This window comes from Carassius carassius, chromosome 4, assembly GCF_963082965.1.
Source record: "Carassius carassius chromosome 4, fCarCar2.1, whole genome shotgun sequence".
Lineage (NCBI taxonomy): Eukaryota > Metazoa > Chordata > Actinopteri > Cypriniformes > Cyprinidae > Carassius > Carassius carassius.
Genome location: NC_081758.1, coordinates 26,471,422 through 26,483,916, shown reverse-complemented (window position 1 = coordinate 26,483,916; position 12,495 = coordinate 26,471,422). Strand labels below are relative to the sequence as shown.

Here is a 12,495-nt window from a genome sequence, read left to right as displayed (position 1 = left end):
TTTCAGTCTGTTTCTGCTAGGTGGGGGTGGGGTCAATCCAAGGATCTTGTTTATTACTTTCATGGGTTTACATGTGATGGCCGGCGTTGGATCTCGATTACTTGCCGCAAATTTGATGATCTCTTCTCCGAATTGAAATTTTCAATAATTGTTCTAATGGTGTTAATGTTGAAAGATGTTCTGTGAAAGAGTTGGGTGGTTGGTTATCTTGCTTCTGATTTGTGGCACTAGGAATTGATTTACAACGTCCTGTTGCCTTTATGAGGAATTTGGCTCCCTCATGTTTCAATGCTCCTGATCGACTCTTTAATTTGTCTGGTTCAGGTCTGATACGCTACACCTGCATACCTAACAAGTCTTCTACCACGCTACAATTAATCAAGCTACCTAAGGTCGCAAAACTCTGGACTTTTGGTTGTAACCTATGATAGTCCACTAAAGGAGGTAGAGCTTTTTCAAATTTGGCTCCCAAACTCTGGAATAGCCTTCCTGATAACATTTGGGGTTCAGACACACTCTCTCCGTTTAAATCTAGATTAAAGACACATCTCTTTGGCCAAGCATTCAAATAATGCATCTCATAATCTTGTACTGCAGTTATATCTGATCAAATGCACATTATTCTTTAGCTTGGGTTAAACAAATCAATTTTGTTAGTTTGGAATAGCAGCTATGCTAATTATGTATCTATTTGTTTCTCTGTTTTTGATTAGGGTGTTACTAGGATTTACACAAGCTTCAGTCTGGATCCAGAACACCTAAGAAGAGATGATGCAAATCCCTCAGAAGACCTCAGATGATGCCAACCCAGAAAAAACATAAAGGACTAACCAATCAATTTTGCCATAAGTTTGATTGAAACATATAATAATTGCTGTTAATAGTCTTCATCGTCTGTTTGATTAAGTCTTTAATAGATTCTTCTGTACATTTATGCCATATGTACATTAACTGACAGTGACCACTGATAAGCTACTTATAAACATTGAAGAAACTGAATTTTCTTCTAAATTTCTTCTAAATGATTTGTGTTGTGAAGCGCTATACTAATAAACTTGAATTGAATGGAATACTCAGACCCCTCTTTGGTCCGCCCACGAGCCACCTGAGATGGGTCCCTGCGTTCCACCTCGCTGCCCCATCAGCCTCAGCTGTGCGACTCAGTTCGCCCGGCATTCCCCCAAGTTCAGTGGCATCTGCTTCACAGCAGTGAAGCCAGCCGATGTTTCTGTTTTGCGTGTGGAGATTGCTGTCCTACTGACAAAGGATGCAATAAAGCCGATCCCTCCAGTCGATATAAAGATTTATAAAGGTTTTATAGCCCCTATTTCATTTATACCCAAGAAATGCGGTTGGTTTCGACCAGTTTTGTACCTGTGTTTCTTGACCTGGGCCGTTTATGCAGAAACACATCTTTGGGTACATCTGTCCCCGGGATTGGTTTGCAGCAAATGACCTGTAGGATGTGTACTTTCATGTGTTAATCCTGCCACGCCACACACTGTTTCTGTGGTTTGCATTCAAAGGACGTGCATATCAGTACAAGGTCCTGCTCTTCGGGCTGTCCCTGTCTCACCCTGTTTTCACGAAAGTTGTGGGGGGAGTCTCTTGCTCCCCTCAGAGACCACGGTGTTCGCATCCTCATCTATCTCAACGATTGACTTATTCTAGCACAGTCTTGGCATCAGTTTTGAGCACAGAGGCCTGGTGTTCAGGCACCTCAGCCAGTTGGGTCTTCAGGTTGGGTGCATGTTAGGGAGTGAGTCCCTCTCGGTCCGTTCGCAGTCGTGTTCCGGTGGGGGGGTCCCCTCAAGCATGGGGCCTAGTGTGACTGCACCAGTTACACCCCCCCTAAGGACGGCCATGTGCGCAAGTATGCATTTCCCCCAGTTTCACAGATGCTGTGCAAGGTCAGGGAGGATGAGGCGCAGTTCCTGCTTGTGGTGCTTTCACTGTATAAATCCGGCAGAGAGGGACAGCAAAACGACAACAGATCACCAAAAATAGCAATTTATACCGCTGATTTAAGCTGTGAAAGACAAGACTGCAGGACTGCAGTCAGAATGAATGACTGCCATTGTGAGTGGTTCTAGGTCTTGGCTTTCCAGCTTTGGCCAATAAAATTCCTGGAAGATAATCCTGCATAACAAATTGGAGCTAAAATTACTCAGCGATAGGCTTCTGAGTGGCTCAGTATACAAAGCTTTGGGTTTCCTGAGGCATTTAGCTGCCTGCAGATTTGAAAAGCGTACAGAAAAGCTCTCTGGGAAAACACCAGTATTTATGACACATGAGACAACAGACTGTAATATTTTAAATATGCAAGCGTCTGAGTATATAAATGTATTTAAGAAATGACTGTGTTAAAAAAATAGATGGAGAGGAGTTATCTGGGACCTTAAAGCATGTCCTAGCTTTCATTAATGGGCACAAATTAAATATTTATAAATTAGTCATAACCAGGCAGGTCAGAAATGCTGTATGCTGAACAGGACATTTGTTGCTATAGGCAATATGAATATAAATATAATAAAGAAAATTATTGTATAATACTAAAAATAATGTTTATCCAGCAGAAAATCTAGCAGAGTTTTGTGACTTATAGTGATGGACAAAATACACTGACTATCCCAAAACCTCAACCACTGATTGAGAACTGATGTTCAGTGCTCTCGCTACAAATGTGGCTGAATATGTTTTGAGACACAGCCACAAAGTAGGGGTTTATTCAATGAAATGTTAATGATCCAATGTCCCAGTAAAATCTTTCCACAGCTTCTGAAGAAACCAAATACCCTCCAGAGTTTAAAAGACATCTCGGCTCAGTTAAAGTACCAGTGTGACCAGCCATGCAGCCATTACTAAGAAAGTTGTACTAGACACCAAAAATTGTTTATGCATGTTTTCAGTTTTTGATTTTTATATTTAGGGGGCTTAGAGTAAAGAAAAAATGTCTTGACTGCAAAAGAATAAAGGCTGTAATTAGTATCTAAAGAAACCCGGTAATCACCTGATCTAAGCTAGCAGGTTACAATCAATATCTAGAAAGCATTTGTTGTCATCTAACAAAAAAAAAAAACAATTATTATTTTAAATATCTTAACTGCTTTACAGAGCAAATCGAGTAACCCTAAAGAAACTTAATATCCATGACTCAAAATGCCTAAATATTTGTAAAGAAAATATTACAACCAAACCAAAATTGATATTAGGATTACATTTATAAGAACTGTGCACGTGTTTTAAACCAAATGTAAAAAGATTTCTCCTTTTATATTCGGCGACCGTTTCATTTTTTTGTCTAACGTCATCATTAGCCAAGTTACATGATCCTTCCTCTGCCCAGTGTGGAATTACTCTTTCTGCACACACAGCATTGAGTGACCCACTTTACGTGTATGTATAGGCTACTTATTTGACTACACAAAAGTATCGGTTAATATAACCAGCAATAATAACAATGGCATTGTTTACAGTAGATATAGTCGGTTTCACCTTGGCTTGGAAGTGTATTCCGTGTTGATACGCTTCCTCGTTGTGAAGCGGGACGCGCGAATCCGCCACATCGTCCACCAGGTTGTACCTGTTTCTCCCCTGCATTTTCATTGGGACCCGTCCGGATGATCGACTAGAAATTTCCTTAACCTGTCCCAAAGCATCAAAACTAATACCAACTAAAAAGATTGCTCTAATTTAACCAACTGAAAACAAATCGCAGATACACGAGCGATTCAAAGCGAGGGAGCCCATTATAGTAGCAGCCCGGGAAAAGCTCGATGAAATCACAGACGCTTCAGCACAAAAGAAATGGGTTGGGCGCCTCTCCACCAGACATCAGCGGCATTTATACAAGCCTGGCTTAGTCTCAAGTTCAAGTGCCCCGGCAAGGAGAAGTTTAATAAAAGAAAACCCATGGATGAATTCTGCACGCCTCGTATCCACCTAATGAGTTTATTTGCGTTGCTCTCTTCAACCTCTGATGCAGTTCTCATGGAGCAAAGTTCTGTCTGCTTTAAGAACAACCTTCAAGAATTTCAAACACTAGGCCTACATTTAGTACTAAAAAGCAGTAGGCTACTGTAACAAAAGCAGTAGTTTCTTATTCATAGATGAATAGCAATAGAATATGCAAAAAAAAAAAAAAAACGGCGTGGTCCAACTAGGTGAAGAGATCTGAATCAAAAGAAGAGAGTTTTCTTGGAGAGGTTATGTAAGGGAGAATGAGGCTAGTTAATCACACTTTTTACACCAATATTTTTTCAGAGTAGCTATTTCCATCTGGACACAATTTAAATTTTTTTGAGTTACAAACAATAAATAAATAAAATTGGAAATCTTACAAATAAATAAATACATAAATTATTAATTAAACAATTGTCAAACATTATTTCATCTTAAAGGGATGATTCATGCAACAAAAAAAAAAATAATAGGCCTAATAATAATAAAAAATAATAATAATAATAAAATAACTACAACCGAAACATTCTTCTGTGTTTTGAGAAATGTCGTCATACAAGAAAGTTGTACAAACAAACATTCTTCATAATCGTCTTTTGTATTCCGCAGAATACTTGTTTGGAATGACATAAGAGTGAGTAGCCTAAATTATGACAGTATTTTCCCTTTTGGTTGAGCCATCCCGTATCTCTGTTAATGAGTCTGTGTTCAAATCACTGGGCAGCCTACTGCAAAATATTACAGAGAGACTGTTCATGAGAGAAAGTGAGAATTTCTTTTTTCAATACTGACACAAGTGCTCCCTCTGCTGCATCACAGAGGCATTATGGGCACAATATGGGTTTTCAGATTAAAAACAAAGTTAAGTACGGAAGTTCTAAGCGGCCATGCATTATAATTTTTTTCCTTCTTTCTCGATATCTCGACATAACGAAAGTCGTTTTCCGTTATAACGACTTTATTTTCTCGTTATCTCGACATAACTAAAGTCGTTTATGGTTATAACGACTTAATTTTCTCATAGAAGTTACAAAACTGCGCCAGCAGGTGGCACTATAGACCTGATATAACTGATGGGGGGGTTGTGCACTATCCACTTTACTGTACGTGGACCTTCCTCGTGTGATCGCTATAATTTGTGCAGTCTTGTTCATTACTGACATTTAATTCATTCATAAATGTTAAATGCTTGAATCAATATGATTATTTTGTGCATTAAGTTCTTGCTAGATGCATGAGTTTCACCAACGCGTTCTGTGTCATAAAATAACTGCTTATCAAAACCAAGGTTGACGTCACTGTATCCTGTTTGCATCTGTATCTTTATTTGTGCTTCTTTTAGGCACATGATTGTTAGTTAATAAGCGGAGATGTTCTGTTTATCTGCAGGATTTAACGATAGGCTATTTGTGATGTGCTTCTTTTCCTATTAATCTTTATTGTTAACCATATTGTTGAGAAATGTGATGTATATGTAAAGTGCACAGGTTTTGTTCTATAATGTATTATCTTTTTTTTTCCCTTCTACACATACACATACACTACACGTACACATGAACGCTTTTTTCAAGCTTGTAACGCACATGATTTTTGTGTAATTTATTCATAAATAATAATTTTCTGTACATTTTGTATTTTTGTTTTGCATATTCATGTGTAAATAAAAGAGAAGTGCTTATGTACATTGTCAATTTTTTAATGCAGCTTATAATATTTTTCACAAAACTTTTATGTTTATTTTTTTGTCCTGTAAATATTTTTTTACACATTAAAACAAATTGTTCTGTACTGAAAGTACTTTTTACAACCATTTACGGCATTGCTTAGTTTAACATCAGAAAAACAACATCGGTTTGAGCCCAGCCCTGCCTCCATGTGTTCTGGGGTCTTCAGGAGATGAATGGCCAGCACCTCCTCAGTCTCTCGGAGGACAATGCGGTGACAGTGGAAAGAGGCACATGTCAAACACTCTGGAGACCACTCTGTATGATGTACCACTGGCAAACAGAAGAGAAACACCAGGGTCTGGATTGTGGCACCCATCACTGTTGATGTTCACTTCTCAGAAGATCCACTGTCAGGGCCTCGCTGCTCAGCCCAAAACCATTAAAAACGTACTGGGTTACTAACGTAACCTCGGTTCTCTCTAGAAGAGGGAACGAGTACTGCGTCTTAGCTAAGACGCTACGGGAAAAGTCTCTTTTCACGAAATACTGAAGCAAAAAATTATCCTTAATTTTGAATTTTTGTAAAGCGCATTTGCAGCAGCACACAGCCATAGGCGAGACGGCTCGCTCGCTCATTGGCTGCTCTGCGGCAACTGCACAGCCTATCGAGCGCAGGCTGATGCAACATCAGACCAATAAGGGCGCTTCGCGCCCTTGATTCCACTTCCCGCCGAAACGGGTGTGGCCCAACCCTATAAAAGGAGCTCGAAAAGGCTAACTCACCTGATTTATTTCATCGCCGAAGCGAACCAGAGTGAATCGTACGCACGGCAGAGAACGCAGTACTCGTTCCCTCTTCTAGAGAGAACCGAGGTTACGTTAGTAACCGAGTACGTTCTCTTACGAGAGTTCTCTCGTACTGCGTCTTAGCTAAGACGCTACGGGAACCCCATGTAAAGCGCCGTGCGCGCAGGTATCACACACCAATAAACCTGGAAGCAACGCCCAGGATTTACAGTGCACAGTCACCCGAGGGACTCACAGAGAGTCCAGGACAGGAGGAGGAGGAGGGGGGGGGGTCCCATATCTAGCAGCACCCATAGATGCGGCAATATTACATCACACAGTCGAGGCAAGGCCTGACCAATGTGGCAATGCGGGTCTTACGCAATACTGCCCATATAACAGTCGGCAGCGCATAACGCTCGCGATCTCAGAGTTCCAATCAGGGCCCTGATACGACTATACCGACAGCAGCCTTGCTTACAAGGCGGGAACCTCCAGGTTATAGAACCTGATAAATGTAGACGGCGAGGCCCAACCTGCCGCCATACATATATCCTGCAAGGAGATCCCCGTAGACCACGCCCACGACGAGGCGACGCCCCTTGTGGAGTGTGCTCTGACGCCCAGTGGGCACTGGAGGCCCCTGGAAGCGTAAGCTAACGCTATGGCGTCAACTATCCATCTGGATAGAGTCTGTCTCGAAACAGCCATTCCCTTGGAACGTCCACTGAACGAGACAAACAGCTGCTCAGTCTGTCTAAAGACAGCGGAGCGAGACACATAAGCTCTTACAGCCCTAACAGGGCAAAGAAGACTCGAGTCTCCATCCTCTCCTGACACCGACAGGGCAGACAGGGCAATAACCTGAGCCCGAAACGGCTGTTGAGGGATTTCGGCACATAACCGTGCCTAGGTTTGAGTATGACCCTTGAGTCATTAGGCCCAAACTCCAAGCACGACTGGCTCACCGAGAGCGCATGCAGGTCACCCACACGCTTAACTGAAGCGAGAGCCAACAAGAACACTGTCTTGAACGACAGATGCTGGAGGCTAATCGTTTGGATAGGCTCAAAAGGGGGACCCTTCATGGCCTCCAAAACCGTCGCGAGGTCCCATATAGGGACTGACGGAGGTCTGGGAGGATTCAGCCTCCTAGCTCCTCTAAGGAAGCGGATGACCAAATCGTTCCTTCCTATTGACTGACCGAGCGCTGTCTCAGAAAACGCTGCCATGGCCGCCACATAAACTTTGAGCATGGATGGGGCTCTGCCCTCATCCAACAGCTCCTGTAGGAAGGAGAGAACCTCCGTCACCTCACAACTAAGGGGTGAACATCCCCGAGCTGTGCACCAGCTGGAGAACACCGATCACTTCGAGGCATACAGCCGTCGTGTCGACGGAGCTCTAGCCTGAGTGATGGTATTTAGCACTCCCACTGAGAGATCAGCGGGTAACCGTTGAGCGCCCACACATGGAGGGACCACAACTCCGGTTGAGGGTGCCAAATCGAGCCCCTGGCCTGCGAGAGGAGGTCCCTCCTCAACGGCACTGGCCACGTTTCTCTCACCCGTTCTATCACCTGCGGAAGGAGGGAGATGGGGGGGAAAGCATAAAGTGGGCAGCACGGCCATCTCCATGACAGCCCGCTTTCGTTCTTGGAAAAGAACGCGGGGCAGTGAGCGTGTTCGTGGGACGCGAAGAGGTCCACCTCCACCCTGCCAAATCTCTCCCACAACAGCCGGACTGTTTGCGGGTGTAGAGACCATTCGCCCATGGGAATGTTGTTTCCGGACAGCCTGTCTGGACCCAGATTCTGTAGCCCAGGTACATGAACTGCCCTCAGCGAGCGCAAGTTGTGCTGAGCCCAAACCAGGATGCGTTCCGCCAACCTGCACAGGTTTCGGGACCCGAGTCCGCCCTGGCGATTTATGTAGGACACCACAGACATGTTGTCCGAACGGACTAAGACGTGGTGGCCCTTGATTCGGGGACAAAAGCGTTCTCCACTGCCAACATTTCCAGACAGTGGATATGTTGGAGCTTTTCCCGTTCTGACCACAGGCCAAAGGACGGTCTGCCCTCGAGCAGCGCTCCCCATCCCGAAGTGGAGGCGTCCGTCGACACCATCTTCACTTTCGAGGAAGTCCCCAGGCTTACACCTGATTGGTACCAGTCGTTCGCTGTCCAGGGTTTCAGGGCTGTAATGCAGCTCTGATTGACCCTGAGACGCAGCCGACCAGGTACCCGCGCTTTCAGCCAGAACTGCAGGGGGCGCATGCGGAGCAGGCCCAACTGAAGAACTGGAGATGCTGAGGCCATGAGACCCAGCATCTTCTGAAATTCTCTGAGCGAAACGGTCGTGCCGCAGCGGAGAGAACTCGCTGTGCACTGAATGCCCAACGCGCGCTGTGGTGACAGCCGCGCCGTCATGGAACGTGAGTCCAGAGCTATACCCAAAAACAGTATCGTCTGACTGGGGTTCAGCGAACTCTTCGTCCAGTTGACACTGAGACCGAGTTTCTCGAGGTGATCGAGTAAAATGGCCCCATGTTCCACGAGCTCCGCTCGTGATTGAGCCAGAATCAGCCAGTCGTCCAAATAGTTCAGCACTCGCATGTCTCTGAGTCTGAGAGGAGTGAGCGCTGCGTCCATGCACCTCGTAAACGTACGAGGCGCTATGGACAAGCCGAACGGCAGGACTGTAAACTGGTATGCCTGGCCCTCGAAGGCGAATCTCAAATATCGCCTGTGACTTGACGCTATCTGTATTTGAAAATACGCGTCCTTCAGATCTATTGACATGAACCAGTCTCCTCTGCGAATATGCGCAAGGAGTTTCCTGGTCGTAAGCATTCTGAAACTGTGTTTCACCAATGCCTTGTTCACCTGTCTTAGATCCAGTATGGGCCTGAGACCCCCGTCTTTCTTGGGCACCAGAAAGTATCTGCTGTACAGCCGCCCCTCGCTTTGAGCTTGAGACACAGGCTCTACAGCCCCTTTGCTCAACAGTTTTGATATTTCGGCCCGAAGTATGTGTGCTACTTCTGTTTTGACCGCAGTTTCGACGCGCGATAAAAAGCGTGGAGGGCGTCGAAAAAACTGTAGCGAGTAGCCTCTCTTTATAATGCCTAGCACCCAATCCGAAACCCCTGGAAGCGCTGACTATGCAACTGCATGAATGGCTAAGGGCTGGATGCGAAGCGCGCTCTGTTGACCGGGCAACGGCGGCGCTTCGGTGCGCTGCACCATGGGCGTTACGCCTGTGGCATTTGAGGCGGGGAGCGCGCTGATCACAGCGGGCAGATCACTCCTCCTCGACCCCGTCCCGGTGCTTAACCGATTTAGGGAGAGTTGAGCGGGTCCCGTGGGACTCGTGATGCCTGCGAGTAACTGTGGGCTGCAAGCGTGCACATTTACCGCTTTCGACTCGCTGTCTACCTGGGCAGAGCGTACATGCACGGGTTTCATTTTTACAGAAACCACGCGCCTTTTAGTGACATAGTGTTTGTGGGCACTAAGGAGTGGGCACGTTTACTATGTAGCGCGCGCGATCGACCTGAGTCGATCTTATGGGCGCGAGCCCTGTGTGCAGGGCTGTGCTTACATGTGGAGATGAGCACTGAGGAGTGGGCATCGTCACTACATTTATAGCACCATTGGCCGTGGCCGGAACACCAAAAATAACACACTTTTCGGGAAATATCTGGGTAGCCGTGATAACGGCTTTTGTGTGCAGGCAAGCGGGCACTCGTGCAGGCTTGCGCGTTGCAGAAAACGCTGAGACAGTCACATTTCTTGGAACTGCAACAGCGGCGCGCTTGGGTGAGAACTCGGCCGCAGCGGAACTCGTACACCGGCGCTTTCCTAGCAGTGCTAGGATGACTTCGGGGCTTCCGGCTTCACTGTAATCCTCTGCCGTGACTCCCGCGGCGTGGGGCGACGGCTGGAAGAGCGAGAACGGGGTCCCGAGCTGCGTTGCTGACGCTGTCGCGATGAAGCAGCTGGAGGCGGTGGGCGTGACTGAGAGCTTTGTGGGGCCGGTCTAGCGCGGCTCGCTGCAGAACCGGAGCGCTTTGGCAAGAAGTGCTTAAACGCTTGTGACGCTTTCTGATCCTCGACGAATCTCTCGAGAAACTCGTTGACAGACGATCCGAAGAGGCCAGCAGGAGTCAGCGGGGCGTCGAGGAACGCAGCGCGCTCAGACTCTGCCATGTCCAAAAGCGTTAGCCACAAATGTCTCTCAGCCACCGTAGCGGAAGCCATAACCCGTCCCATGGCCTGTGCAGCGGACTTAGTAGCGCGGAGGGAGAGATCCGAAGCACTCCTCAGATCCGCGAGACAGAGCAAAGGTGCGTTGCTATAGCCTGTTCCACCGGCGGAAGTGACTGGTAGCCTCTGTTTTTAGCATCGTCCAGTGTGGAGAATGCTGGCGAAACAGACAAACGAGTTCTCGCCGAGAACGGAGCGTTCCAAGCTTTCGCCACTTCTTCATGAAGCTCAGGAAGAAACGGGGCGTGCTTCGAGCTGGGAGAAATACGCTCATCCGGGAGAAAGCTACAATCCAGCCGGGAACGAGAGGGGGGAGCTGGTGCAGACCACTCGAGGCCGAGGCTCGCCGCGGCCAGCGTGAGTACTCGCATCAGCTCTTTCTCGATATCAGCCCGTCTGCTGGGCCTCTGCACGCGGCCCTGAGATCCACTTCCTCGGAGGACGCGGCAGCAGACAGCGGGCGCTGACCATCGGGAAGCGATGCAGGGGAGGCCGGTGAAGCGGGGAGAACCGGCGAGCTCGGTTGAGCTGGAGGCGGTTCCGGTAAATGCTGGGAGCGGCGCTTTTTACGGCGCTGCGGCACAGCGGAGGATGCAGGCTCGGAGAAGAATGCCAGGCGAGTCCTCAGAGTCACCATCAGCAGTAGCTCGCAGTGAGGGCAGCCGCCGTCAGCGAGCGCGAGCGCTGCATGATCCTCACCCAGGCAGGAGACACAGATGACGTGACGGTCTCCTTCGCTGAGCGGGGCTCTGCACGAGCCGCACGAGGGCATCTTTAAAAAGACGCAGCTCTTTTACGAGTGTGCGTCGCAGGGCGAACACAAGGATATAAAAACGATATAGGCGCCGGAGAGCGCAGCAGGAACGGCAGTGGAAAGCGGCGAAGGCCAGCAGCTTCAGAAGTGGCTCGTCCCGCTGAGATGCTTATCAGACGGCGCTTGCTTCCTTCGTGATCCAACGATGCGTGAGCTTCGCTGAAGAGATGAAAAATCAGGTGAGTCAGCCTTTTCGAGCTCCTTTTATAGGGTTGGGCCACACCCGTTTCGGCAGGAAGTGGCATGAAGGGCACGAAGCGCCCTTATTGGTCTGATGTTGCATCAGCCTGCGCTCGATAGGCTGTGCAGTTGCCGCGGAGCAGCCAATGAGCGAGCGAGCCATCTCGCCTATGGCTGTGTGGTACTGCAAATGCGCTTTACAAAAATTCAAAATTAAGGATAATTTTTTGCTTCAGTATTTCGTGAAAAGAGACTTTTCCCGTAGCATCTTAGCTAAGACGCAGTACGAGAGAACTCTCATAAGAGAACCTGTCCGGCACTGCCACATTCATCTTTATCTTGCAGTACAGGGGTCTGGTCTGATTTAGGGAAAGAAGGAAAAGAGAAATTGTTTAGAGCTATGACAATGTAATTATTACAAGAAATATTGAGATACTTTAGTAAACTACTTTTAGTGACTATCAATACCATATTGGGGAAAAACTACTAGTCATATTTAAAACTTTATAAGGTTAAATATAGCTAAAGGGATAATTCACCCAAAAATTAAAAATCCAAACCTGGAGCAACTTAAGGGAGATCAAATGATTACAGAATTTTCATTTTTGGCTGAACTATCCTTTAAATAAAAGTATTATCTTTCATACTCTAATATACTTAAGTAAAGGTATGTACAGTATTGTTTCTTAAAAATAAATGAATTTGCCAGGATGGTTTTGCATTAATATGACTGCTGCACTACTGTGTATGTTGCAGTTTATATGTTCAATGTTATTCAATTTAAAGTTGCCTACTAAATATACTGTTGGATAGTTTAAT

The 12,495-nt window shown here is 46.5% G+C and overlaps 1 protein-coding gene across 1 annotated transcript in view; it reads right to left on the bottom strand.

The window, feature by feature from the left end:
• Positions 1 to 4,075, bottom strand: part of LOC132139621 (carboxyl-terminal PDZ ligand of neuronal nitric oxide synthase protein-like) — a 72,550-nt gene extending 68,475 nt beyond the window's left edge. The window contains exon 1 of the mRNA XM_059548111.1: positions 3,496 to 4,075. Coding sequence (XP_059404094.1) covers positions 3,496 to 3,606 — 111 coding nt within the window. The 5' untranslated portion in view covers positions 3,607 to 4,075. The remainder of the gene's footprint in view (positions 1 to 3,495) is intronic.
• Between the last annotated feature and the right edge of the window lie 8,420 nt (positions 4,076 to 12,495).